At 53.1% G+C, this 25,540-nt stretch overlaps 9 protein-coding genes across 9 annotated transcripts; 5 read left to right on the forward strand and 4 right to left on the reverse strand.

Annotated features, from left to right (window-relative positions):
* GLOTRDRAFT_110165 (uncharacterized protein) lies at positions 1–1,880 on the forward strand. Its single transcript, XM_007865378.1, has 3 exons — positions 1–490; positions 549–761; positions 820–1,880. Exons 1-3 carry the CDS (start codon positions 19–21, stop codon positions 1,791–1,793), a joined length of 1,659 nt encoding a protein of 552 aa, XP_007863569.1. The 5' UTR covers positions 1–18; the 3' UTR covers positions 1,794–1,880.
* A 150-nt stretch (positions 1,881–2,030) lies between these two features.
* Positions 2,031–4,537, forward strand: GLOTRDRAFT_72744 (CDC45-like protein; the record flags this gene model as incomplete). The annotated part of the gene is made up of 8 exons (XM_007865379.1): positions 2,031–2,322; positions 2,377–2,604; positions 2,658–2,834; positions 2,888–3,039; positions 3,099–3,413; positions 3,467–3,925; positions 3,982–4,335; positions 4,393–4,537. The coding sequence occupies exons 1-8, from the start codon at positions 2,053–2,055 to the stop codon at positions 4,535–4,537; spliced, it is 2,100 nt and encodes a 699-aa protein (XP_007863570.1). The 5' UTR covers positions 2,031–2,052.
* GLOTRDRAFT_72746 (Scramblase-domain-containing protein) lies at positions 4,184–6,545 on the reverse strand. Its single transcript, XM_007865380.1, has 11 exons — positions 6,181–6,545; positions 6,061–6,119; positions 5,874–6,013; positions 5,666–5,823; positions 5,420–5,606; positions 5,344–5,359; positions 5,186–5,289; positions 5,068–5,126; positions 4,821–4,904; positions 4,393–4,757; positions 4,184–4,335 (listed from the first exon to the last, which is right to left on the reverse strand). The coding sequence occupies exons 1-9, from the start codon at positions 6,501–6,503 to the stop codon at positions 4,859–4,861; spliced, it is 1,092 nt and encodes a 363-aa protein (XP_007863571.1). The 5' UTR covers positions 6,504–6,545; the 3' UTR covers positions 4,184–4,335; positions 4,393–4,757; positions 4,821–4,858.
* A 167-nt stretch (positions 6,546–6,712) lies between these two features.
* GLOTRDRAFT_120134 (uncharacterized protein) lies at positions 6,713–7,803 on the forward strand (the record flags this gene model as incomplete). Its single annotated transcript, XM_007865381.1, has 2 exons — positions 6,713–7,228; positions 7,291–7,803. The coding sequence occupies 2 exons, from the start codon at positions 6,713–6,715 to the stop codon at positions 7,801–7,803; spliced, it is 1,029 nt and encodes a 342-aa protein (XP_007863572.1).
* A 91-nt stretch (positions 7,804–7,894) lies between these two features.
* GLOTRDRAFT_137109 (NADPH-dependent glutamate synthase) lies at positions 7,895–15,100 on the reverse strand. Its single transcript, XM_007865382.1, has 7 exons — positions 14,239–15,100; positions 13,964–14,175; positions 12,527–13,907; positions 11,173–12,473; positions 8,455–11,111; positions 8,234–8,401; positions 7,895–8,178 (listed from the first exon to the last, which is right to left on the reverse strand). Exons 1-7 carry the CDS (start codon positions 14,913–14,915, stop codon positions 8,119–8,121), a joined length of 6,456 nt encoding a protein of 2,151 aa, XP_007863573.1. The 5' UTR covers positions 14,916–15,100; the 3' UTR covers positions 7,895–8,118.
* Positions 15,101–17,642: 2,542 nt separating this feature from the next.
* On the reverse strand, positions 17,643–19,384 carry GLOTRDRAFT_57320 (WD40 repeat-like protein). The gene is made up of 11 exons (XM_007864865.1): positions 19,177–19,384; positions 19,087–19,115; positions 18,955–19,027; positions 18,781–18,902; positions 18,689–18,729; positions 18,532–18,638; positions 18,403–18,480; positions 18,226–18,347; positions 18,025–18,173; positions 17,901–17,978; positions 17,643–17,853 (listed from the first exon to the last, which is right to left on the reverse strand). The coding sequence occupies exons 1-11, from the start codon at positions 19,327–19,329 to the stop codon at positions 17,816–17,818; spliced, it is 990 nt and encodes a 329-aa protein (XP_007863056.1). The 5' UTR covers positions 19,330–19,384; the 3' UTR covers positions 17,643–17,815.
* An 841-nt stretch (positions 19,385–20,225) lies between these two features.
* Positions 20,226–20,685, forward strand: GLOTRDRAFT_137110 (uncharacterized protein; the record flags this gene model as incomplete). Its single annotated transcript, XM_007865383.1, has 4 exons — positions 20,226–20,243; positions 20,303–20,383; positions 20,438–20,493; positions 20,552–20,685. 4 exons carry the CDS (start codon positions 20,226–20,228, stop codon positions 20,577–20,579), a joined length of 183 nt encoding a protein of 60 aa, XP_007863574.1. The 3' UTR covers positions 20,580–20,685.
* Positions 20,686–21,875: 1,190 nt separating this feature from the next.
* GLOTRDRAFT_57321 (uncharacterized protein) lies at positions 21,876–23,177 on the reverse strand. Its single transcript, XM_007864866.1, has 4 exons — positions 22,839–23,177; positions 22,480–22,790; positions 22,318–22,417; positions 21,876–22,259 (listed from the first exon to the last, which is right to left on the reverse strand). The coding sequence occupies exons 1-4, from the start codon at positions 23,142–23,144 to the stop codon at positions 22,233–22,235; spliced, it is 744 nt and encodes a 247-aa protein (XP_007863057.1). The 5' UTR covers positions 23,145–23,177; the 3' UTR covers positions 21,876–22,232.
* A 134-nt stretch (positions 23,178–23,311) lies between these two features.
* GLOTRDRAFT_37305 (uncharacterized protein) lies at positions 23,312–24,600 on the forward strand (the record flags this gene model as incomplete). Its single annotated transcript, XM_007864776.1, has 4 exons — positions 23,312–23,444; positions 23,499–23,590; positions 23,660–24,065; positions 24,122–24,600. The coding sequence occupies 4 exons, from the start codon at positions 23,312–23,314 to the stop codon at positions 24,598–24,600; spliced, it is 1,110 nt and encodes a 369-aa protein (XP_007862967.1).
* Positions 24,601–25,540: the final 940 nt, after the last annotated feature.

The following is a 25,540-nucleotide window of genomic DNA, read 5'->3' on the forward strand; positions in this document are numbered from 1 at the left end:
AATACAACGTCTCCGCTGATGCCTCTCCTCCACGTCCGGGCGGCGTCGCGCTCGGTCCTGAAAACGCGATGTATACCGCGGCAACACGATTTGCATGCAACATGTAGAAGAACCCTGTTCAATTTCTTCCGGAAGCCAAAAGCGGACGAGGGCAAGAAAGAGCCTACGCCCATCTTGACAGAGGACAACCTTTTCCATCCGTTCTCGAAATCACCGTTTCCCGCTGTACGCGCCAGAGGCGAGGCAATCAGACAACTGGCGTCGTGTCCAGTCTGCGCGTCCGAGCATGCGCATCTGCATGCACACACAAAAGCCCAGCCCAAGGCAGTAAACTTTGAATGTCCAGATTGTGGTTGGCCGACCCACTGCTCGGAGGAACATTGGCTGCAGGATAAGGAGCATGAGAAGTACTGCTCACGGCTGAGGGAAGTTAATGAGGATGAGCATGATTTACGAAGCGGGCGGAAGATACGGGAGTTCGAGTTCCCTGGTAAGTCCTGTATGTGTCTACTTTAATGAATCATGGCTGAGTCCTCTACTCTATGCAGGTCCTCAGGACTCTGAAACTGCGATATCCTTTGCGAACTGGGACGTGTTCTGGTACACTCGAGGATTCCCGTCCATGGACACGGAGCGGTCCAGAAGACACGCCAGTAAAGTTTTGACCTACCCGATTACGATTGGGTCGGTTTTACACGAGCACAGTTATCTCACTCTCAACAACCAGAGGCTGACGCCTGAGGGAAGTCGTTCCTTGGCTGGTAAGCTTGTCCCATGTCATTTAGCAATGAAAGCGGGCTAAGGGGCCACACTTTCTAGCCCTGAGGTCAACGTTACATGTACCTACTGGTGCTCCGGAGACCGAAGAAGCGTCAGCGACTAAGCCGGAAGTTCGGATATTTATCCTCGGGGCTCGTGCAGAGTCTGCTCTGCCGCCTCACGCTTGGGAGCAACTACATATGCTGTTCCCCGCTGCGATCCTTCACCTGTTCTTTATCGGCCCACAGGTGTCGCTGCCGAAGTTTGGTCAGGCTAACAAAACCTCTTCTACTTCGAATCCCACCGGGCAAACTACACAACAGCAACAGCAGGCGGCAGGATCTCCTGGGCCCGAAGCGCGGCCCACACCTCAGGGAGCAGCTGAGGAAACGGCCCCTCAGCCTGCCTCGGAGAAGAACGAATCCCAACCAGCGGAGGAGAAACCGTCGTATGTGCCGAACGTCTACGAGCCTCCGACGCCCGCACCAATAACGCCCCTCAAGCGCACTCGGCAGTCTATCGATCGTTATGGTGTCCCATCATACACCACTCCCTACAATCACCAGCTTACCATCACAGGCATGCAGGCTAATTATATTGACGTCCACGGCCACTTCCAGGAGACTTTCGACCCCTACACGGACTGTTTCTTCTTGTTCTGCCCCGGTTTTGGTTTCCCATCTCCTGAGTCGACGGACGAACACGGAAATGCGCTGCTTCAAATAGCCTCTCCGACCGAGTGGGGGCCGGTCATGCCTCTGTTGCTTGCTACGAAATGCCCCATCTTTGTCACCGGATTCTCTCCGGCGGACGTGGAACGCGACGTGCGATCATTATCGACTGCACCAGGTGTCGCGGGAGAGTTTGATTGGGTGATCACACCGGGTCCGAACGCTTTTGGGAGTGAAAAGTGGGAGGTAGCTGACTTTGATCCACGGGTCATGGTCAAGTCGAACTGGGGCATATGGGGTATCAGAGGACAGCGCAGGGATGTCAGGGAGAAGAGCTCGTTTACTTCACTATTTTCTTCATAATTGTCTGTTATCTGTAGCTATTGATAATCCAAACCCCACTCGCATTTCTGTAGGGCGGCCGGGCTGAATTCATTATTCTGAATTGGCCTCAGCCACAAGCGCGTGTTTCACGTGACCGTACGCGTTGTTGATTGGATCGCGGTGAGAACTGGACGTGCTGTCCCTCGCCTCGATGTCATAGCATCAACAACAGTCAACAGTCACTCTACACTTCAACGCTCCCTGCCCGGTCTCCTACACCGTTCTAGGCGTGCTCGCCATGGTCTTCATCCCGCCACCCCATCTCGCGTCCGCGTCGCGTCCTTCCTACGGCGAAGCTTATGCAAACATCCTTGCCGCTCATCGACGATCTCCTTTGACTTCGGCGTCCTCAGTTATTATGCTCGTGGCTCCGGATGTGGATGCCCTTTGTGCTGCGAGAATGCTCGCTAATCTCTTCAAGCAAGACGACGTCATGCACCGTATTATTCCAGTCTCTGGGATTGCCGAACTAGAAAGAATGAGGGAAGAGCTGATGACATATTCCGATGTACGTCTCGGTCTACTGCGACTATGCTCTTATCTTTACCTATAAGCCTGCTAGCTGCATACGCTTATCCTCGTCAATATGGGCGCCATTCTTGACCTGCCATCACCAGCGTGGTTTGGGGAGTTCAGCACAAAACTCTCAGTCCATGTCATCGATTCCACACGGCCTCAGAATCTGTCTAGTTTATTTTTGGGTGGAGAGAACGGTGAAAGGATCATCGTCTGGGATGATGGTGGAACCGAGAAACTGGAGGATGAGCGGAAGGCTTGGGAGGCTTTGATGGTACGAGCGCTCTTATTCACGCTCTCGCGCAATGTTTATCTTCTTCGCCGCAGTATGAACCAGAACCAGACTCTGATGAAGAGGATTCCGATCTGGAGTCGGATGATGTGTCGGAAGATGAAGAAGAGGACGTGGATCATGACGACGAGGAGAGCAATCCATCGGGAAAGCGGAAGTCCGGGGGCGAAGGCGGGCCCCGACGGCGGAAACGCCGGCGAAACGATGATGAGGTCTGTGCTGGTAATGCCACACGTATTGATGGTCCTGACAGACTGTCAATTAGCGGCCACTCCGTATGTCTCGCGCGGATAGAGAACGATATTCATCCATCGTCAATAAGCATTACACCCTCGGTACCTGGCATGGCCAGAGCGCATCAGGGACGATATACATTCTAGCGACCGTCTTAGAACGTGTTGATAACGATCTGCTTTGGTGAGTTAGCTGACTGCTTCATCATGACGTCCATGCTCATCTCCCCGCGTTTTCGCTAGGCTTGCTATCCTTGGTCTGACACACCAATACAACACTACCCGAATATCCCGTGAAGATTACGAGAAATACCATTCCATTTACTACGACGAAGTCTTCCGCCTCAACCCACCCCTCCCCGCCGACGCTTCCTCCCGACTGAAGTCCCTCCATCCCGACGACCAGTCGGTACGCGCAACTGAGGAGTTGCGCTTTATGCTGTTCCGACATTGGACCTTGTACGATGCTATGTACCATTCGAGTTACGTAGCCAGCAAGCTGGGCATCTGGAAAGAACGAGGTCGAAAACGACTGACAGGTCTGCTAGCTAAGATGGGGTACGCCATACAGCTGTTTTGTATAAAGGTCAGGTACTGACTGAGGTTCGCAGATTCTCAATACCCCAGACGCAACAGCCCTACTCCCATATGGACATGGATCTGAAGAAGCACCTCCGCACCAAGCTCGAGGCGATCGCGCCCGAGTACGGCCTGGTGGAGCTCTCCTACCCCTCTTTCATGCGCTGCTACGGCTACCGCTCTCAGCCGCTCTCCGCCGCTGATGCGGTCGAGGCAACCTCTGCGCTGTTGGACGTTGCCGGGGGCGTGCGGATGGAAGTCGAAGTGGAGGGGACGCGGAATGGCGGAGAGTGGTTTGGCGGTGGGAGGGTGTGGGATATCCAGGAGCGATGGAGGGAGGAGGAGAGGGAAAACGTGCCGCCCGGCGGGATCATGAAGCGTGGAAGGGGCAAGGAAGATCAACCGAACGACGATGAGGACGGTGAGCACCAAGGGGAGAAGCTGCAGTGGTGGGTCAAGAACTTCTGGTCGGCCTACGACGCTCTGAGCGAGTAAGTGGATACACGCATTGTAGTACTCAGTCCCTAACTCCAACTCTCTACTATAGTATCAACAAGCTCCAATCCGCTCTCCCGCTCTCCATGTCCCTGCACCGAGCCATCATCCGCCAAGGGTCCTCCATAATCGACAAGCAAGACATCAAGACAATGCGCAACCACCGCGTCGTCGTTCTGACTCAAGGCCCGGACCTCGCACTATTCTCCCATCCTGGTGTTCTCTCCCGCTTAGCCCTATGGCTGGTGGACGCCCTGCGCGACAGGGTGAACGGCCAGAGCCTGACGGGCCGCAAGAGCAAGCGCAAGAGCCTGCCGTTCGTCGTCGCGTGTCTGAACGAGAAAGCCGGGTCGTACGTCGTCGTCGGTGTCACCGGAGCGATGGATTTCGGTGATGTGCGCAAGAAGTGAGTGGTCCCTCCACACGCAGCTGAGGATGTGACTTGACATCGTTCTTTCCTCAGTGAATTCGGCCTGGCCTTCCTCGACGCCAAGGAGCGCTGCAACGCCCGCACGCGGCACGGCTCCTTCGACACCAGCGTCATCGAGATCAACCAGGCCGACATCAAGATATTCCTCGAGACGCTCGCCGAGGGTCCAGATTATTAATTACGCTTCGCAGTAACCATTTCCTCCTGCATTGTCATCCTGGTAAATTATTGGATTTAGTCGTATATGCATGTTGCTAGTATTTGTAGAATCTGTGTTTGTGTAGCAATACTATCGAAGTCTGTTCGGCCAGTCACTTCTGCCCCGTCCTCAGTACCTCAGTGGGTGGTAAGATAGCGGAGCGGTTCCGATATCACCTCGATGTCCCAGTGCGGTATCCCTTGAGAATGTGCGAGAAGGCAGTAAGTATTGAAGAGAGCAAGCAAAGGTAAGGACCACTGACCTCACCACCATTAAGGAGGCCCGCCGAGTACCGACGGACTATATCTCAGATGACGCCACCAGGAACCAGAACATACCCGGCCCTCTGTATGCACATCGCACGTCAGAAAACATCCAGCAAAGTCAACGTTCACGTTTCGATAATGATAATCTGCACATCAGCATCTCGCCTCTTCCTTCTGACATAGATGATATACGAAGCGGCGAGGAGGAAGAGGGCGAGGGAGCGTTTGAAATTCGCGACTAACCCGGTAGAGTGCCTCGAGAAGTAGTCAAAGTCGATCGTCACGGCTGTTGCGAGGATCAACTAGCACGCACGAGTGGGTTAGAGAAGGTAGGAAGGGAAGGGGGGAGAGTGAGGCATACTGCGCGTTCGTCCATGGAGAGGTTGCGCTCGATGATGGGCTTATAGCCGCGCGCGGCTATCTCTTCTTCCGTTGGGTCGGGGTGGAAGCGGATGAAGTACTGACCTGGAACGGCCGCCTTCGTTTACCAATCCACCACGCAAAAATCGTGGGACTCACCAGTGTCAGTGAAAATCTATCATATGCCCAAACTACGTGAGCAGTCAGGAGCTCGCGCTACCGATGTCACACGTACCTCCCGGCCAAACCCTCTAAACGCCCGTCTGATACTAGCGAACTCCTCATCTCGATGATCACGCAAGCTGAAGTTCCACGCCCAGAAGCCTTCGTCGATCTTCGCTAACTGCGTGAACGTCTCCTCAGTCTCGGAGGGCTCGGGTTGAGGTTCTGAGACGGTAGAGAGGATCGGTCGTGTGCTCTCCCTATAATAGTCCGATCATAATTGTTTACTCCGTGGCTAGTGGTAGCGACCCAGACTTACCGAAGAAACACGTCGTAGCGCCGTCTCCACAGGTGCCATCGCTGCTGAACTTCACCAAAGGTATCCAGTATGGGTTCGCCCTCCGGTGTGTAATCAGAGTAGTTCTGCAGCCGCTGAACGAACATTCGTGAGTTGATCCATGCAAAAGGACGTCTGACCTAGGATACGATGAGCGGTTCAGATCAACTACTCCAAGTGCACGGCGTACCCAGAGAAGGGGGGCGCCTTGGGAGTCCATGATGAGTGCTCGGAAAGGCCTGTGTGTCTTGAATATTTGACGGGAAAAGGTAGAGAAGAACCCTCTGGGCTCTTCAGCAATGAAGCCCAAGGTCTCTCCTTCTTCGTTGCCTGTGCAGTATGAGTATTGTTTACGCAGAGGCGGCGATAGGACATACTGATGACATAGCGGTTGGCCTGCTCAAAGCCTACGAAAATATTGAGCATCTCAATTTGGCTAGAAAAGCCGATGCATCATCATAGGTAAAAAAAACTCTAAGAAGGCCAATAGGACTCACCGAGTAACGACCAGCATAGGATTGCTCAGGATTGTTCGCAAACTCTCCTCCGGATTGACCGCCTGCATCCTCTCGCGTTCTCCCCACGAGAGCGTAGGTCGAGGCTCATCGTCCTTGGGTTCCTCGCGCTGCCGCAACGGATCGGAGAAAAAGCGTTCGAACTCTTCCTGTTCTCTGCTCACTTTCCGGGGGGTGTCCCGCTTTCGTCCTACGCCCGGTCCTCGGTCGGGAAAGCGAGAGAATGCATAACTTCGGGTCGGGGCCTCTAATAACCGGAGGCGAGGGAGGGCGCGTAGCCGCCTACAGCCACGAAGAGCCAGCATTCAGCCTGCCTGCGACCTTGAATTCCAGTCAGCGCGAGCAGGTACCGGGATCGGGCAGCAGATCTCGACCTGCCGCGCGATGACGTTTCCCGGTCCGCCTTCGGAGCCGCGCGTCGATCACGTGCTGGACGCGTTGATTAGGGGCGCGTGCATAAAGCGCGTGCATGCCGCCTGTTGATCGTCGATCGCCCGCGTTCCCTCCCGCTCCCATGGCCTCCCGCGTCAAGCGCACTTACGGCGGCGCCCGCACAGCAAAGCTATCTCCGCCGGCCCCCTCGTCGCCTCCCTCGGGCCTGTCCTCGCCCCCTCCAGCGAGCGCGTCCAGTGCTGCCAAACGAAAGCGCCCCCTGATCGAGCGCTTGGGCATCAACGCCGACGCGGTCCCCCCATTCAAGAAACGTGCTTTATCTACCAAACAACGCGAGAAACAACTCAAGGAGAACAAGAAGACGCTGACGCAGCTGCACTTTTCCCTGGAGACCTCGGTCCTTCGGACATGCTCTACGTGTGGCTTGTCATACACGAAGGGCGCCCCCGATGACGAGAGCTTGCACAGAGCTCACTGTGCTCGTGTGCAGAGGGGTATGGAATGGGGAAGGGAGGAGGAGAAGGAACGGACCAAAGCCGGCGTAGAGGAGGTCACCTCTGGAGTCAGGTTGAAGGACGGACGTAAAGGCCGGATCATCTGCGTCAAAGCCGACGTCGGTGGCAAGATAGGCTCCAAGGTCTTTTGTCGTCCTATTCAGCGTCTTTTACTGATCTTTTGCTGATGTAACATTGCTTTCAGCTCAAGTCTCTCCTGGAAACCGTAAACCTATCACTGTCGTCTCCCCCTTTACTCCCGGCTGCCCTGCAAGCTTCAAAGGTCTACCTCTTCCTCGTCCCATCTGCGGCCACCTCGCCTACCACAACCCGCGAGAAAATCGTAGGCTGCGTCATCGCCCAGCGAATATCTACCGCAATGGCTGTAGTCACCCACTCAGACCCAAGCACCCCTCCTACCGATCCAACTTCCCCCAACGTCCCTCCACACCTAATCACCGTCGACCCCACGCTCGGCCTCTTCTGCGACCCAACACCCCTACCCACACCCCTAGGCATACCGCGCCTCTTCGTATCCACCTCCCACCGCCGTCAAGGTATCGCAACTCACCTTCTGGCCGCGGCCGCGAGGACGTTCATACATGGCTGCCCGCTCGATCCTGTCAAAGGCGAAGTCGCATTCACCCAGCCCACCAGTGGCGGACGCGCCGTCATGGAGAGCTGGGGCCGTGGAGGGGTTAGGGTTTACGAGGAGTAGCGTCGCTTCCAAGCCTACAGCATTAGCACGAATTCTCCTTCCCTTTCTTTGCTTTATCTTTATTTTCGTTGTGCTCAGAATCGACGTTGTATCCTGATCCGCTCGATCTCACGAACCATACCATACATAAGGTGTAACATAGATTCCATTATCGACGTTACAAATCGGAGGCTACACATAATTTCCAAGCTGGCGTGACTATCATTACAAGGTTGCATCAAGAAAGAGAGGTAAGAAAAGAATTGACAACACTTCACCATTCGGACATCGCTATATACAACCCTAACCCATCCACGTAAAGCCAATATTTTGATTCTAAGCTTCGACCGCAATCGCAGTGCCATTGGTCAACTTGCTAGGCGGGGGAATGTAGGTCTACGAAGAAAGGACAATGAGCTACAGTCGATGCGAATGAACGGGAGCAACGTACCCTGGCTTTGAAACCTCCAGCCACAGGCAGGCGAGTGACGCCGGACATCAGCCAACTGTCCACTTCCGCAGCGGCGCCACGGCCTTCCTGGATACCCCACACGATCAGCGACTGTCCGCGGCGGCAATCACCAGCAGCGAAGACACCCTCGACGCTAGTGGAGTATTTCTGTGAACGGCGTGAGCACCCAGCTGAATTTATATTTCTGCCAAATAACACACCTTGGGAGGAGTCTGGATGTTAGTCCTCGGGTCAGTCTTCACTCCAAGGGCATTGACGAGCTCCTGCTGAGGACCCAAGAAGCCGAGCGCCAGGAGGATCAACTGAGCCGGGAAGAACTTCTCCGACCCGTTGACCTCCTCCATCTTCCACTTGCCTCCGCTGTCCTTCGTCCACTCAACGCGCACTGTGTTGACGCCCTGCAGCTTCCCGTTCTCATCGACCACGAAATCCTTCGTCGAGATCGAGTACTCGCGGGGGTCGTCGCCAAAGTGCGCGGCGACCTCGGTATGGCCGTAGTCGGTACGGAAGATGCGAGGCCACTGCGGCCATGGGTTCTCTCGGCTACGCGACGACGGCGGCTTGGGCAGCAGCTCAAAGTTGGTGACGGACTTGGCACCGTGACGGAGAGCGGTTCCGATACAGTCATTACCGGTATCACCGCCACCAATGACAATGACGTCCTTGCCTCTCGCACTGATGTACCGGCCATCCTGGTGCTCGCTGTCCAGCAGAGATTGAGTGTTCAACTGGAGGAACTCCATCGCAAAGTGGATACCGTCTGCCTCACGGCCGGGGATCCTCAGATCACGAGGCCACGTAGCGCCGGTGGCCACGACAACCGCGTCATGTTGAGAACGGATTTCATTGGCGTCGACGTCGACACCGACATGAGCATTGGGTACGAACGTCACACCCTCAGCAGCCATGAGATCCAGACGGCGTTGAACGACTGCCTTGTCCAGCTTCATGTTCGGAATACCGTACATCAGCAGGCCACCCATGCGGTCGTTGCGGTCGTAGACGGTAACGTAGTGCCCAGCTTTGTTAAGCTGGTCTGCGCAAGCCAAACCTGCCGGCCCTGAACCGATGATTGCGACTCTCTTCCCAGTGCGGAAAGTCGGGATCTTCGGCGTCATCCAACCCATCTCAAAGCCCTTGTCAATGATCGCGCATTCAATGCTCTTGATACCGACGGGAGCTTCGTTGATCCCGAGGACGCACGCGCCCTCGCACGGAGCGGGACAGACACGTCCAGTGAATTCAGGGAAGTTATTCGTCAGGAGCAGCCTGTTGAGTGCATCTTGCCATTGACCTCTGAACACCAAGTCGTTCCACTTGGGAATGATGTTCGAGACAGGGCAACCAGTATCCGACTGGCAGAAAGGCACACCACAGTCCATGCAGCGAGCAGACTGGTACTTCAGCTCGTTATCCGTGAGACGAACAGACAGCTCCTTCCAGTCCTTCACCCGCTTGCGAGGAGGGCGGTATGGTTCATGGAGGCGCTTGTACTTCATAAAGCCGCGAGTCTTATCAAGCTTCAGCATCCGCTGCTTCGTGGTGTGGTCGTCAACCATGGAATCTTCGAGATCACCGACGGAAGGTTCGTGACTCCGGCCTCGAATGGGAGTCAGCGCCGGTGTGTGAGATGCGGTGCGAGAGAAAGGAGTCCGAGGTAGGAGGATGTCCTCCATGCCTTCCGAGGCCAAATCAACCTGACTAGCCGTTCGGGACGGGATCAAATCCACGACGCTCAGCCGTGCTCTCTCCTCCAATCTCTGGCGCTCCTGTTCATCCAGTACTCGCTTGTAGTCCAAGGGCATGACGCGAACAAACATGGCAAGGAGATGGTGGAAGTCACGCAGCACGCGATCAGCTACTTCTGACCCGGTGTAGTGGCGGTGGTCTTCGATCAGGCTTCTCAACTCCGCGATTTCCTTGGGGTCGGTGACCTTCCCGAGTTCAACCATCTCCATATTCACCTTGGTAGCGAAAGTGTGTGCCATGTCCAAAACGTAGGCAATACCGCCGCTCATACCAGCTGCGAAGTTACGCCCGGTTGTACCCAAGACAACGACCCTTCCGCCAGTCATGTATTCACAACCATGGTCGCCGGTGCCTTCTACCACAGCATGAGCACCGGAATTACGAACAGCGAAACGCTCCGCAGCGATACCGCGGATGAAGGCTTCTCCCGACGTCGCGCCGTACAAGCAAACATTTCCGACGATGATGTTCTCTTCGGCTTTGAACGTCGACTGCTTGGGAGGGTATACTATCAACCGACCACCAGAGAGACCCTTGCCAACATAGTCGTTGGCGTCGCCTTCCAGTTCAAGCGTGATGCCAGGCGCCAGGAAGGCACCAAGAGACTGACCGGCAGAGCCTTGCATCCTGATGTGAATGGTGTCCTTCGGCAGCCCTTCCTCTCCATACAGTTTCGAGACCCGATAGGATAACGAAGTTCCGAGGGCACGATCAGTGTTCGTTACATCACACTCGATGTGGACGGGCAAGCCCTTAGTCAAGGCTGGCTCCGCCTCGTCGATGAACTTGTTGTCCAACCGGATGTACAGTTTATGATCCTGTTGCCGAACACGATAGGTAGCGGCGCCAGGACGCATTTGCCAAGCGGGTTTCAAGATAGCGGAGAGATCTAAGTGAGCTGTCTTGGGCGTCCTGAGTTTCTCATCCAGCTTGAGCATGTCGGCTCGTCCAACCATTTCATTGATGGTGCGGAAGCCAAGCTTAGCCATGTATGACCGGAGATCTTCGGCAAGGTAATAGAAAAAGTTAATGACCTGCTCCGGTTGACCTGCAAACTTGGCTCGCAGTTGAGGATCCTGTGTTGCAATGCCGACTGGACAAGTGTTCACTATATGAGTTTTGAGAACGTTAATAAAAAGAAGACGGAAATTGAGGGCAGTACGACTTACGATGACACTTCCTCATCATGATGCAACCCATAGCGATGAGGGGTGTCGTCGCGAATCCCCATTCCTCAGCACCGAGAAGACACGCTATAGCAATGTCGCGACCCGTACGTAGTTGACCATCTGTTTGCACGGTTACTCGACCGCGCAAGTCATTCAGGACAAGGGTCTGATGAGTCTCAGCCAGACCAAGCTCCCATGGAAGGCCTGCGTGCTTGATACCGGTCCATCTAGACGCACCAGTACCACCGTCGTGACCAGCGATGAGGATGTGATCAGCCTTGGCCTTGGCCACGCCGCTGGCTACGATACCAACCCCAACCTCGGATACCAGCTTCACTGAGACGCGGGCACGTGGGTTTGAACACTTGAGGTCATAGATCAATTGCTTCAAATCTTCGATGGAGTAGATGTCGTGATGCGGAGGGGGTGAGATGAGTCCGACTCCGGCGGTGGAATGACGAGTGCGAGCGATGGATCCGGAGACTTTGTGTCCAGGCAATTCTCCTCCCTCGCCGGGTTTAGCACCTTGGGCCATCTTGATCTGCAATTCGTCCGCATCCGACAGATAATTGGAGGTGACACCAAAGCGTCCAGAGGCAACTTGTTTGATCGCAGACCTCATAGTATCACCATTAGGCATGATGTTGGACCGTTCTGCATCCTCACCCCCTTCGCCCGTGTTAGATTTGCCACCAAGTCGGTTCATGGCGACAGCAAGAGCCGAATGGGCTTCCATCGAAATGGAACCATACGACATGCCCCCCGTCACAAACCTTCTGACAATCTCATTCCATGGCTCGACTTGATCAATAGGGATCGGTGTCGCATTCTCGTAACGGAATTCAAGCAGACCACGCAAATGGATCTTTCTGGCCTGCTCGTTAGCATTCTTCGTATACGCGTCGAATGCCGACTGGTTCTTCTCCCTCACAGCATCCTGGAGGTTCGCAATGCCAGCGGGGTCGTTCACGTGAGGCTCCCCGCCGTCGCGCCAGTGATACTCTCCGGACTCCGGCATACCTGGAGGAATGATAGTCTCCCGGCTAGGCCAGCCACGCTCATGGAGTTCAAATGCATCGAGAGCAAGGAGATCGAACGTGGCACCCTGGACACGACTGGCGGTACCAGTGAAGCACCGCTCAACGACCTCGGTATGAAGGCCAAGTGCTTCAAAGATCTGCGCTCCCTTATACGACTGTAGGGTCGAGATGCCCATTTTGGACATCACCTTGAGGATACCATTATCGACCGACTTGCGATAATTGTCAATGAGGTCATCAACGGTCTTATCGTCTTTGGTCCTGCGCATGGGTTTAATGAGAAATTTCCAGATGAAAGTTTATTTGACACTCACAATCCCTCGCGCTCAATTTTGTGGATAGCTTCCATCATTAGCCATGGACAAATCGCGTCCGCGCCATACCCCACGAGGACGCAGAGATGGTGAACTTCGCGAGCCTCGGCAGTGTCCACCATGAGGGCAACTTTGGCACGCTTCTTTTGCGAGACAAGGTAGTGATGGACACCTCCGCAAGCAATGAGAGCTGACAATGGGACACGTGTCGGCCCCGTGTCGCGGTCGGAGAGAATGATGACCTTGACGCCGTCTTCGATAGCTTGGGCAGCTTCGCTACAGACCCGGTCGAGTGCAAGCTTATACCCCGGAAGACCTTCCTCCTTCGGGAATGTGATATCGATGGTTCGTGAGGGCCACCGGGAATAGGCGACCTTCAGATTCTTCATGGCATTCATCTCCTCGATGGAAATAATAGGAGAAGGCAGAAGGATACGATGGCACTGCTCCGCCTTCATCTCCAGAAGGTTACCCTCTGGGCCCACATATGCTTCCAAGGACATGACGATCGCCTCCCGGATAGGATCAATAGGAGGGTTGGTGACCTGTGCAAAGAGCTGACAGAAATAATCATAGATGAGCCGAGGCTGAGTCGCCATGCAAGCAAGCGCCGCGTCGTTGCCCATGGAACCAAGTGGTTCTTTCCCATCTGCCACCATAGGCAGCATCAGCAGGTTCAGCTGTTCGACCGTGTAACCGAAGGCCTGTAACTTGGGATCCTCGCTGAGTGAATAGTCGTCCGGCTTAGCCTTGATATTTACAGAACGCTCAACACGCTTGACGATGTTTGGTACCTGGAGCACGTGCGTCTCGATCCACGATGCGAAGTTCTGCTTGCTAGCAGTTGCGTGCTTCAACTCCCTATCGTCGACTATGCGCCCTTCCAAAGTATCAACGAGAAGCATACGACCCGGCTTCAGACGACCCTTGGAGACGACCTTCTCGGGAGGGATGAAGATCGCTCCGACTTCTGAAGCACAGACCATAATATCTTCGTTGGTGACTACATATCGACAAGGTCTCAGACCGTTTCTGTCGAGGTTAGCACCACAGTACCGCCCATCGCTGAACGTGAAGAGTGCTGGACCGTCCCAAGGTTCTTGCAAACATGCCGCCCAATTATAGAATGCGCGCTTCTCCGGCTCCATATTTTGATTGCCTTGCCATGCTTCAGGAATCAGCATCATGACGGCCTCAGGTAACGTCAAAACACCATTCACAACGAGCAACTCGAGCACGTTGTCAAAGGCAGCGGAATCAGAGCCGCCAGCCTCGATGATGGGGTACAGCAAGTCTAGTTGATCGCCAAACAACGACGACGCAAGTACCCCTTCGCGAGCGCGCATCCAATTTTTATTTCCCCTCACGGTATTGATCTCGCCTGCCGCACGGTTTTATGATGAGCCTCACATCCCCACAGTATAGAACATCACGCACCGTTATGGGCAGCCCATCTCATGGGCTGTGCGCGGTCCCAGCTAGGGAACGTGTTCGTGGAGAATCGAGAATGTACAAGAGTGAAATGCGATCGGTATAAGACGTGATTCAGGTCGTGGTAGTAATTGTACACTTGCGGGGGGGATAACTGGCCCTTGTACACGATGTTCTTGGAGGATAATGAGCATACATAGAAGCCCTTCGCGAGAGTACTTTACACCAAAGAGTACAGGAATTCAGTTACCGCAGCAAGGATAAAAGAGGGAATGACAGACATGCTATGTGTCGCGTGCTTGCGAAGGATATACAATTGACGTTCAAAATACTTCGCGTCGAAGGAGCCGCCCTGACTGGCAGCACCATCGCCATAATGCGAACGGAGGACGACGAAAGGTTGAAAGATAGCGGGTTCCTTGCTGCTCGCTGCGGGTCCGAGGATAGTTCCATCGGTAGGGACTTCTCGCCAGCCGAGCACTCGCAGCCCAAGCTCAATGGCCAGCTTGGAGAATACGGTTTGCTGCTTCTGGAGTTCGACAGGATCGTTGCGTTTAAAAAACACGTTGCCGACCGCATACTCGCCTACTTCTGGGAGGGTTGCACCGAGTTCCCTTTCAGCCTCCCGCTTGAAGAAATCGTGTGGGATGCCTGTCATGACGCCTGCGCCATCTCCGTCACGGCTGTCCGCACCCGTAGCACCTCTGTGAGTTAACGCGCAAAGTAGTTGGCGCGCATCGGAGACAATCTTGTGGCTCTGACCACCTTTGATATGACAGATAAACCCTACTCCGCAAGCATCCTTTTCGTTATCGTTCAGGTAAAGACCTTGGTTGGCGGGCATAGCACCGGCCCACGAGTCGGGATCACGCTCAACAGCGTTGAATCCATCGATGAAGTCTTCGGAAACGGTATCTGCGACGAGGGGGAGTTCCGTATGACCAACCGCAGGGGCCATAGAATTTGTGCGATGTTTGAGAAAGATCTGCTACTGCTGCTCGCAACGAACAAAGCTGGGACAAGACGGCAGAGCAGGCGCACGACGATGAAGACGACGAGCAACTAAGAGCAGACAGCGGAAATTTTCGTGTTCGACCAATGTAAAATACGAGGATGGTCAGCTCGCCGAGGAAAGGTTCGCCTAATCGTAAAGCAGCTATCGGAGCCGGACCAACTTCGGAATTCGGCCGACAATCCGACTGCCCTGGCGGGGCCCCTGAGGTTCCCGGGAGAGTTGAGGACCTTCGCTGGACCGGCGGACTGGGCCGGAGAGCCAATCACCGCTTATCTTTTTCAATCTCAGATCCACCCCAGATGCCAGGTACGCGCTTCCACGTTGGCTCACCGGGCGGCCCGGGCCCACGTTCTTTGTGGCTGCTGTCGCTGTCTTCGGACTGCACGGTCGCCCGTCGGAAGTCCCCTCCACTGCATGTTCACTCACGACTGCGACAGGCTCCGATATTTCTCAATTGTCAGTGCTGCCGCAGACACAGCACGCGTATCGCATCACTTTTTGCTTTTCCGGATCACGGGTTTCCCTTCTGGTGTGGCGGGAAGATAATAATCTGGAAAGCCACAATGTAATAGTGGGTGTGCATGGACGAGTCTCACAGTTTCAATGACACCGTAGCTGTCTGCCCCACGGCAATGTCCCTAAATGGCTGCCCGCTCGACAGTAAACTCGGTGCATCGCAGCAGAGGGCTCGGAGTTGTCTGAATTCTGAAGAGGATGCGCACGAACTGTGCTGTGAGACAAAACTTACAGTATGCATCTACGCACTGCTGCCGTAAACCCTCTAGATGCAAATCCAAGTGGTTCTATTCTTCTTTACGATCCTTCCGAGGGCCTTTGTGGCACTTCGCAGGCTTCGTTGTAAAGGGCCCGAATGCCGTACGTGCGATCATTATACGTGCTGTTTGATTGCAATACTGCCGTCCGATACAGGTGGCGGTGGCAATGTTGGACAATCTCCGTGTACGGTTTCCGAAAGGGACTCAGAAGCCTTTAAACCTCGCACGAGTTGTATATTTATCTGAGAAAAAGGGATCGCAGCAAACGCATAGGAATCCCTCCGGACGCCTAGACCGCCGCTACTGGAGCATTGAAGAAAGGTGGTAGCATCGGCCGACCACTACATCATGCGATATGCGCCATTTCCGTGAGTTACCCGCGAAGCAGAGCAGCGAGCGCTCATTGATTCTCTTCAGCAAACCATGTCAGGAAGTGGAGCTCTGCATAATGAAATCTAACCTCCAAGGGGAAATGTATAGGTCTGATCCTACAGTTTCTAGAACAAGGCTCTGTTCATTCTAATGTCAATGTCGCAGGCTGCAACGCTCGAAACCGTGGGCTGAGAATTCGTGGGCTCCGGGTCCTGGAACACGAGGGAGCCTGAATTTTGTGCCAGAGAAGCTTGATTATGTCCACCTTCCAGACATATAACCTTCGAGAGCGAACAGCTTAAGTGAAGTCTACTACTCATGATTCTTGTTGCGATCCATCTCCCGTGGAACTGAAGAACTACACTCGAGCTTGTGAATAGTACGGGCTTTAGCGGCCGCTGTAATGAACTGATCTTCCCTGCCGTAGTGCCCTTGCCCTGTATGAAGTCAAGAACTCGGTCTTCCTATGAAATGTGCTCTAAGGGACACATGAGGGTAGTGCAAGATGGCGTTCTTTGCCCGCAAGTCCGCTGCAGAACGTTGATTAGCCTCCCTAATTCCGAAGCAGGAATGATGAGCTCGTCATCCATACAAGAAAATTTGTCTGTACTATATTAGGTCACCGTACCTCGTTGTTTTAGGAGGGTACCCCTGCAAGGACCTATTATCTCTCGTTCATTCCGATCGCGTCGAGTATCATACTTCGTCCACAAGAGCTTCCGGTCCTTCTTCCTTACGTAACTAGGATACCCTAATAGGCAAGTGTTGTAGAACATCAAATCGTCTGTTAACAGTCAGACACTCCAGACCATCAGACGAGGAAAAGAGGGTAGAAAGGGGGGAGACACGACAATAATTTTACCCCCTGCGTTTCTGGTGAGTAAATGCGGAGCCTTTCCCCAATCCAGATCTTTCCTTGCATTTGCCACACTCAACGTCAGCAGAATATTCATTGGACCTCGCGGCCTGGCGGTCATCGGATGAATTGAAGCTAATGTCTATCCCTTGAATACACATATGAAGTCATTCCACTCGCATGGTCCAGGCCAAGCTCCTTCTTAGATTGTTGACCATCTGATGCTAGACTGTACGTGGTGATCCCGAAGGCGACCTCGTTGACACGCACGCATCCAGAATGGGAACTGTCCATAATGCGTTCTCTATTGGGCAGGATTTCGAATACCCCTGGTAGGTTATGTCGCCCCGTATATTCGGACGAAAGACAACCTCCAGCCGGCGGTCGTGCTTGATTACTGTCGGGGACTTTCTTGGTCTTACTTAAGGCCGATCGCATACCCTTCGGTTATGCCGCTCAGAATATGCCACGGGGCAAGCAAAATATTAGCTTTATGTATCGAACTCATTCAGTCGGATAAATCGGGATTCACGCAAGCCTAGATCGCTCTGTGGTCGGTCAACGAGGCAGAATATCGCGAATTGACAGAGTCCGGCGATGATGCCCTACCCGGTGGATTTTTCGGAGATATTGAACAATAAACTGAGTATGCTCCACTGGCAGTATTTCCGGCTATCCTGCAATAGGTGAGTTTAGTATATTGTAAGAGAAAACGAATTTCCTCTTCCTCTTCCCTGAACGGAGGAGTAAATACAGACAGGGCACAAACCCAGCTACGTTGATACAAAGCAAACTCGGCAAGTCTCAGACATTGCATAGCGCCCGGTGTCATAAATAGTTCAACTGGCACCGTCATGCAAAGCGCAACAGACGGCAGCTACAGTAAAGATTAACAGACAGTTTGTGTTCAGGCAGTGAAAATACCTTTGTGATGTCCGTTGTACTGACGAACAGTTTCCCCCGAAGCCATCTCCCATAGGCGAGCTGTATGATCGGAGGACGCTACACAGCATCAGCGAGGACCCACGGCTTCCGCGGCCTGACTTACCGGTGACAAGATACGCTGAATCCGCACTGAAAGCGCAATCCCACACCCAGCGCTGGTGCCCTTGCAGAATTTTCTCCAGTTTAAATTCATAACTATGTGACACCGACCAGATCTTCACGGTAGTGTCCGCCGAACAAGTGGCAAGATATCTATGAAAACGCGTTCCGCATTGTCTCCTAAAAGTCTTGCGCGCCTACGCACTTTGTATCGGGGCTCAACAGGCAACGAGTGAGATACTTGTTATGAGCTTGGAATTTGGTCACGGGCTGGAACCGTGGAAATTGAGAACTCTCTTCATTGACTCGCCAAACATAGCACTTCCCCTGTTGACAGTAGATAGTAAGCTACAAAACTGTTAGCATGTTAAGCATCACTCACCTTATTGTTCCCGGCTACTAGACAAGAGCCGTCAGAAGCCAGAGTGACTGAGCGGATCGGGATTTCCCCCGCCGGGGTCTGTCAGATGTTCAAACTTCTGGTGAGCGAACGGTGGCCAGAATGACGCACTAGTTCGTGTGTACATATATTTTCGGACAAATCCCACTGCTTGATACTTCCGGCTTGATCGCAAGATATCAGCTCGCCTTGATTCGGATGGACGACTACGTCGTTCACTATAGGGATCGCCTTATGCACAGTATTCATATGAGACGAGACAACATACCTGGAGCCCCGTTGTCATAGTTTCTATGAAGTTGACCGCTCCTGATTTCGGATGGCTAAGTACTTGAGGTACAATGTCTGGCGTTCGCTTACCGCAAATCCCATATTTTAATGGTACCATCTTCGCTGCCTGTGACAAGCCATTTTCCTTCACTGTGAAATGAGACAGATGTTACATTGTTTTTATGTCCGTTCTGGCCGTCAAAGGATACAAGCTGTCTCTCACTCAGTCTGTGCTGCGACGAGCTGAGGGAGAGACGAATTTACTGGTGTAGACGATGCGCTCGCGATATCATAGATATTGACCTTTTTGTGGATGGCCGCTGCTAACAGACGTTTGCTGGTTTATCACGGTATCAGCGGTCCGAATGTCTGGGATAGATCACACGTGGTGCGCACTCTGGAGAGATGGCAAGGCGATTAATTTGCTAATGTCCCAGAGACACATACGTGTGTGAGATGGGCAGAGAAAGCAGAAGATTTTCTTACGCCTGATTCCCCCGACCGAGTGATTGTGCGAGAACAGATACCGCTCCAAGCTTCCCAAAAGCGGATTTCATGATCATACGAGCCCGTAACAAGTACTACGGACATATCATGGCGAGGCGCGGTCGTCTTATGCCCGAGGGTTTGAGCAGGCATAGGCGCGTCAACGGACGAGGTCGTGCGGAGAGGCTGGAAGCAGGATGTGCTCAACTCCAAAGACGATCGAGGTAACAGGGAAGCACGTGGCGCAGGTCGGCGCCTGTAGACACTGGGCAGTGGCAGCAGCTGCTTGCCGCTCTTCCCAGTGAGAACTCTGAATCTCGTGTGCCTGTGCGCTCTGTAGTCACCCTGTTCAGCCATGAATTTCATAGCCGACTTATATCCGGATAATAAATGTCGCGGTCGAGGGATTTTCTCAGAATTGGCGTCATTAATTTCCCTGGCCGTTTCCCCTAGTGCTCCTCGATCTAGCGGTGCCAGACTCTCCTCCCTTATCTGTGAGTTGAATCTTCTCATCTCAAGCCAGTGCCATTGCAGCCTTCCACCTGCATGCAGATTACGTGTAGCCGACACCTAGCGCTTCTGATTCTCATGTCTTTGGCACGACCTGATTCTGACGCACGTCTGGCTGTCAAAGTCCCTATCCCGCGAAAGATTGACTAGGGGATCCGACTTGACCTTCTAGCTTCTCTTTAATAGACCTTGGCTAGAACCAGTGCGCCCACTGAACCTTAACCAAAACCTGTGTTTCCACATCACCATGACATTGCTGGTATACCTTTGCCTGTCTCGTCTACCCAATGACAGCCGGTTTTTCTTCGCGTCTCGTTGCATAAGCGAGCTCTGCGAGGGTAAGCAGACACCTTGTTATGAGATGTCCGGTCTCATTTTCATTACTGTCCTGGATGGTTCCACGCTCCAGACAGACGTACGCAAGTCGTTCGATCGACAAGTTACGAATGCCTCCTCCGCCTTCCGGGTATATAAGAGGGTAAGTACAAATGTCACCTACTCACTGCAACGCACCTCTGTGTGCCTCTACTATTTCGGCTATGAACAACGCTTTCCAGGTGAGCTCTAACGTCGGCTTCGTGTGTCTATCTACCATTGATTTCCTATGTCTGAGCAGAACGGTACCCGTGTCTTCTTCTGGGATGCTTCGGGTAATGTGAAGTACGGCACCGTAAAATCTACTAGCCGTCTAGGAGATGTGAGTTCAGTACGACACTAAACGCGGTTACGTTCACTTATAACAAACTCGCAGGGAACCCAGATTGCTGTCATTAAAGTGGATGGTAGTGGGGAAGAAGTCCAGCTACCGTTCGTAGTTGTCGTACTCGTCTTATCCTCGACGGAGTATGACGAGCCCCCTACACAGCGTCTCAACCGTGTCAAAAGTACAATGAAGACGTTTACTAATTTCTCTCCAGCCCATACCCCACGGACTACTTAGACGCATTGCAATAGAATCCCGACCGTAGACTTGACGGACTTATTGGACTTTCAGCCGTGCACCGCCGTCCTATGTAGCACAAGTTTCTTTTGCGCCCCTGTTTGATGTATGTATAGCAGAGACCGTAATCACAGTGCGTACTTTAAGTTCATTGCCTACTTAGTAAATATCTCGCTTCGCAAGCGCTTTGATGACGAACGTCTTGTCATCGGCCCTGAGATGTTTGTTCGCTGAGTTACAAACCCAGCAGTGCACCCCCCAAAGCCTCATGTCGGAGAATATCCAGTGCAGGATCTAGGGTTGGCATCGGAGGAGCGCCGTCCTCCGAGATCGACATCTTTTACCTTCCACGACTGAGTCCGACTATCTGTGTGCACAAAATGTCTCATCAAGTGGTGCAGCAGGTTTGAGAGGGAGCACGAGCCCTCTGAGGAGTACCGCCCAGCGGTCGGTACCCAGATTGCTGGTCGGCGGTTACTACCGAGCCTGGAATTCTGTATTCGTGGAGGTACTCTATGCTGCAGGTCTGGCGTACGGGACGGACGGAAGCACCAGCCAAACTGACGAAGTGAATATTCCTAGAATAATCCCAAGAACAGACCTCGGCTGAAGTCCTGTGGCAGACGGTTCCACGCACGGAAGGGAACAATAATCACACGCCGATATATCCGCCATCAACCTCCGTACTACTCCCTTGACTAGCCCGCCCCATAGTACATACTGCGGAAGTAGGAAACAGGGATAGATGCGAGCCTTCGGAGTCGTGAGCTCTCACGTTCGATCAAATCACGTCGACGGCAACGAGTTTCGCAACAAGGTATGAGCCTGAAGGCTTGCCGGTCCTCCAGTACCATGTCACGTCAAAAGTGGAATGTGTGAACACGAACTCTCATCGCCAACGTTTTATTGAGCTACTCGCTCCAGCCGTCTCTCAGTTCAACGAGTATTAAAGAGCCACTTACCTATTTGTGCTTCAAACTGCGGCGACTAGAGCAGAAGCCTTTTGCGAATTCCATAGGCGATTGAAAGGCATACAAGGAGCTCCTCGGTCAGTTAGACTTGCGAGAAGAGTCATTTCGTGACGCGTGATTATATGTCAATCGACTTCATCCGGCCGGTCGAATATCGGACGAAGGATGGAGCCGTGGAGAGCCTAGATAAGTACGGAAGTTCTTCAGCTCATCAATGTTCCTCCACACAAACTCAGCGGATATACCACGTATGGCATTGACCACTTATCATGAAATCGGACCATGTTAACAAACTTTATAACCAATCAAGAAAACTAACAGTGCAGAACTCAGCGGGAAGACCGGTGATTTATATTATCCTGGGCCCTATGTTTGGTTCACACGACAATGTCCAAACCGACGAAGAGGCGCATCTGGTCCGGCTCTTCAGAGTTAGACGTGGCTCTGACGTGCACGGACAAGCGGGAGTCTCGGCTAGTCGACCAAGCGGCCTATTACGTGACTTGCCCATGAGATTCGGTGGAGGAATGACATACGAAGCCGCGGCAAGTCGCGTTTAGTAGAACGAGCTTGTGGGTCCCATCTTCACCGTGGCACGATGAAATTTCGCAAGATGTCCTTTGCCCCGTTGCTCTCTACACGAGATTAGGCCGGAAGAGGTCCTGCCAACCACAAGGTGTTAGTATCACGAAATACAGGATCCATGTTGCCATAACATACGCGAATCATGATACTTAGCCGCTGCCCGCCCGCTAATTTTTCACCACGGAACTCTCGTGCGTTCAGAATCGAATGCTTGTAGTTGTAACGCAAGTTGCCCCTTACGACATAGCTCAGCACGCAGTGATCCCCCTAGGACGTGAACGGACCTCAACGACTCACTCCTGGATATAGAGGCTTCCGCTCGGCAGCAAGACGTCGTAGTTATCTGATTCATCCATGGACTCTAGACGAAGTATCCGGTCCGCCCCAAGACTGACTCCTAATATCCAATTTCCGCTGGCAGTGACGTTGTCGACATGCGGACGTATCTCCCCATCCGACGCGAGGTGCAGTAGGTGTGTTTGTACGTCCCTGGTCGGAGTTAAGTCGTAGAGGCGCTTTAGCACGGGTGTTAAGCCCTGCAGTTCATGTTCAGGCCATGCCGTGAGATGAGTTTCCCTGTAATTCCTGATAACGCCATCCAAATGACCCTGCTGAGAGGTGTTAGGAGACTATCAGCAGCGTGTAGGTCGACTGACTTCGTAGAAATGATAATATCTATCCGGAAGGAATATGTCCGCCGCCTTGGTCGGCGATATACATGGAGGTAGCGGCGGGAGAGATTTGCGGTGGCGAAGAGCCTGTCTGCTTTCGACTGCATCTAACTTCGTGAGCGACGCCTTCAGCAGAACACATTGTTCGTGAAGTGAGAAGTAGTCGGGTATAAACGTTAATTCTGAAGGCACTTCCTTGGACAGAATGGCTGCGGCACTTAGGCAGCGGGGGGCCCTCGCCCTTTGGTCACAGTGCACAGTCTTTCCAATCTTCGAACGTAAGAATCTCATCCTCAGCGGAGAGAAGGCAGAGTTAGACAGAACGGACAAAGAGAGATCAAGTCACACGGTTCAAGAACAAACCCCGGCTATACCCGCGGCATTCGCTCCGAGTTGGCCTCCGAGGATGGCTTGCCCGCGCGAGCGCAGGCTGTCTTCCTCCCTTGTGTACTCTGCCGATGCCAGACGCTAAAGATGATAGCATACAGGCGCAGCAAGGAAGCTCTGTTTACGCTGCGCTTGCGCGAACGACTACAAGAAGCATCGCTCTCTACTTCTCGAGACCAGTACGGTTGTTCAGACCGTCCAAAGGTACGGACATCCATCTTCATACAAATTCAAGCGTGACGACCGTGTACTATGCAGTCACCGGATGGCAGACTCTCAAAAGCCTTGCAATTCAAGAAGGCGTGACCTTATCGCCAAAATACATTTATCGCTTGGTGCGGGAACAAGGGGTTCGTCTTCTGAAGTATCCATGGTACGTCTTGCATAGTGACTCACATCATTCTATGTACCATGCATAGTTTATGGTCATACCCAAACATTTCATTCCGCCTATGGTTGTCAACGCCATCTTAGGCACGGTGCTATGGGCTTCATATGCAGAAGCATCGCTGCTCCTTGAGTCCCGTCTCCAGGGTCACCCTTTGATATCCACGGCATTATCCGGGGGTATAGCTGGAGGAATGCAAGCTGTAGTTGCTGCACCGGTCGAGAACGTCAGATTAGTGCTCGAAGGCGGTTCCTCAGCAGGCAGCTGGGGCCATGCTTGGAAGGAAGTCTTTAGAGGGACACATTCCCAGACATCACAAATATCAAAAAAGAAGATTCAAGATGCGCGGATGTACCGGCATTGGATGAGGGAAGTGAAAGGTATGGCGGGTCGTGGATGGGATGGTTGGGGTTGGGGTTGTGCCAAGGACATTTGCGGTGAGTACTAAGTGTGACAAGAGTTGGATTTTCTCACATCGTTCAATCTGACACAGGTTTCTCCGTATTTTTCTCCATATTCGAAGCCACGCGGGGTGTCGCCGCTAATGTAAGAAAGACATGTCAAAGGACCATAGAAGCCCTTCGCTCAGTGGACGGGGATGCCTCTGTCGTCCGTCACGCCCCGCGTCTTGTCCATGCTACCACACTAGTATCTGGAGGCATACTTGCCGGAATCTCATATGAATTGGTATGTAGGCCCTTTGACGTCGCTCGGAAGGCAGTCTACGTCGAGAAGATAGCGGCTGTGCGGGGCCATAGACCAGCAGCGTACATACACGCATTACTGATGAAGGTGCAAGAAGATGGTCCTATTAGTCTATTCCGGGACCCGAGCCTGCTCCGTGCCACTAGGAGCCACTCGGGTCCATCCAGTAGGAAGAGAGTGGAGGCTATGCTACGTATTCTTGCCAGAGCCGGTCCATGGGGAATAGGGTTTCTGGTGTGGGAGGCTTTCGGGCCAGGAATATCATGACCGAATCTTGTTCTTCGCATTGGATACTATGCTGCCTGCACAAATGCGAGATGGATCACAGTGAATCCTCAACATTCAGGATATAGCTGGAGACCACGTGGGAGGCGCAACGCCACCGGATCGTGCGGTGGTTATCCTAGCACCGTTGCCTGGGTCTTGCAAGCGTTGTATGTTCATATATGAGAAACAGACATACCAAACAATTAATATCTGACTTTTTCCGCTTCTTTTGTCACAAACTCTGGCCCTACAACACGCGCCAAATTAAGGCCATACTAGTACGTGACATCTATGGACGACTGTCACACCAGGTGACAGTAGGACCCCGGCATACTGGTATATATGTTTGATCCTAGTGCGGACATAAACGGCCAATTTTGAGGCCCTATGTCGGATATTTAGGCGGACATAAAGCCCAAAATTTCGGTCCATGTCCGGTATATCACGGCGGACACAAGGGCCTTGCCGGTCTTGGTGTCCGATCACCTGGCGGACATACCAAGTCGTCGAAGTGTCACACCCAGTAGTCCTTGTACTAGGTTGAGTGGTGTCTCTTATGCTTCTCAGTCAACTGTCAGCTCGTCTCGTGTATATCCAGGTATATCCTCAGCAACGGTGAATGAAATGCAAGCTTTGGAAACAGTGGTGGATCTTAGGAAGACTGAAATACAATATCCCGGAGTAATCATGTCACGATCTACTCGTTGCAGCGTTGGGCGTGTGCCGGTTTCGAGGTTGGATCCGTTTGGCGGACACACCGGGGGGCGCCCGAGCATAGGTCACTTATGCGGACATAAGCAGCCCAATTTGGGCTGACCGGATCCTAGAGGCGGACATATCCGGTCCAAATGTGTGAGGCCATAAGGGCCGAAAATCGGGCACTTAGGATCAAACATCAGTACCCATATGCCGGGGTCCTGTGACAGTGCGCCTCCCTGCG

Source organism: Gloeophyllum trabeum, assembly GCF_000344685.1.
Source record: "Gloeophyllum trabeum ATCC 11539 unplaced genomic scaffold GLOTRscaffold_00003, whole genome shotgun sequence".
Lineage (NCBI taxonomy): Eukaryota > Fungi > Basidiomycota > Agaricomycetes > Gloeophyllales > Gloeophyllaceae > Gloeophyllum > Gloeophyllum trabeum.

Excerpts from the sequence above, each read along its gene's own strand:
- GLOTRDRAFT_137109 (XM_007865382.1), bottom strand. The coding sequence starts at position 14,915 with ATGGCCCCTGCGGTTGGTCATACGGAACTCCCCCTCGTCGCAGATACC. Across the intron at positions 14,176-14,238 it reads AAGCACGCGACACATAGCAT|TACTCTCGCGAAGGGCTTCT; the intron begins GTCTGTCATTCC and ends TTTGGTGTAAAG. Across the intron at positions 11,112-11,172 it reads CATGATGAGGAAGTGTCATC|TGAACACTTGTCCAGTCGGC; the intron begins GTAAGTCGTACT and ends AAACTCATATAG.
- GLOTRDRAFT_57320 (XM_007864865.1), bottom strand. The coding sequence starts at position 19,329 with ATGCCTGCTCAAACCCTCGGGCATAAGACGACCGCGCCTCGCCATGAT. Across the intron at positions 18,481-18,531 it reads ATATATGTACACACGAACTA|ACCCCGGCGGGGGAAATCCC; the intron begins GTGCGTCATTCT and ends AACATCTGACAG. Across the intron at positions 17,979-18,024 it reads TTCAGCGTATCTTGTCACCG|CGTCCTCCGATCATACAGCT; the intron begins GTAAGTCAGGCC and ends GATGCTGTGTAG.
- GLOTRDRAFT_110165 (XM_007865378.1), top strand. The coding sequence starts at position 19 with ATGCCTCTCCTCCACGTCCGGGCGGCGTCGCGCTCGGTCCTGAAAACG. Across the intron at positions 491-548 it reads ACGGGAGTTCGAGTTCCCTG|GTCCTCAGGACTCTGAAACT; the intron begins GTAAGTCCTGTA and ends TACTCTATGCAG. Across the intron at positions 762-819 it reads GGGAAGTCGTTCCTTGGCTG|CCCTGAGGTCAACGTTACAT; the intron begins GTAAGCTTGTCC and ends CACACTTTCTAG.
- GLOTRDRAFT_57321 (XM_007864866.1), bottom strand. The coding sequence starts at position 23,144 with ATGAGATTCTTACGTTCGAAGATTGGAAAGACTGTGCACTGTGACCAA. Across the intron at positions 22,418-22,479 it reads GGAAGCCTCTATATCCAGGA|GGGCAACTTGCGTTACAACT; the intron begins GTGAGTCGTTGA and ends CTATGTCGTAAG. Across the intron at positions 22,260-22,317 it reads GGCTAAGTATCATGATTCGC|GACCTCTTCCGGCCTAATCT; the intron begins GTATGTTATGGC and ends TGTGGTTGGCAG.
- GLOTRDRAFT_72746 (XM_007865380.1), bottom strand. The coding sequence starts at position 6,503 with ATGCTGGCTCTTCGTGGCTGTAGGCGGCTACGCGCCCTCCCTCGCCTC. Across the intron at positions 6,014-6,060 it reads GGCCAACCGCTATGTCATCA|GCAACGAAGAAGGAGAGACC; the intron begins GTATGTCCTATC and ends CATACTGCACAG. Across the intron at positions 4,905-5,067 it reads TTCTCGAGGCACTCTACCGG|AGGGCCGGGTATGTTCTGGT; the intron begins GTTAGTCGCGAA and ends ATGTGCATACAG.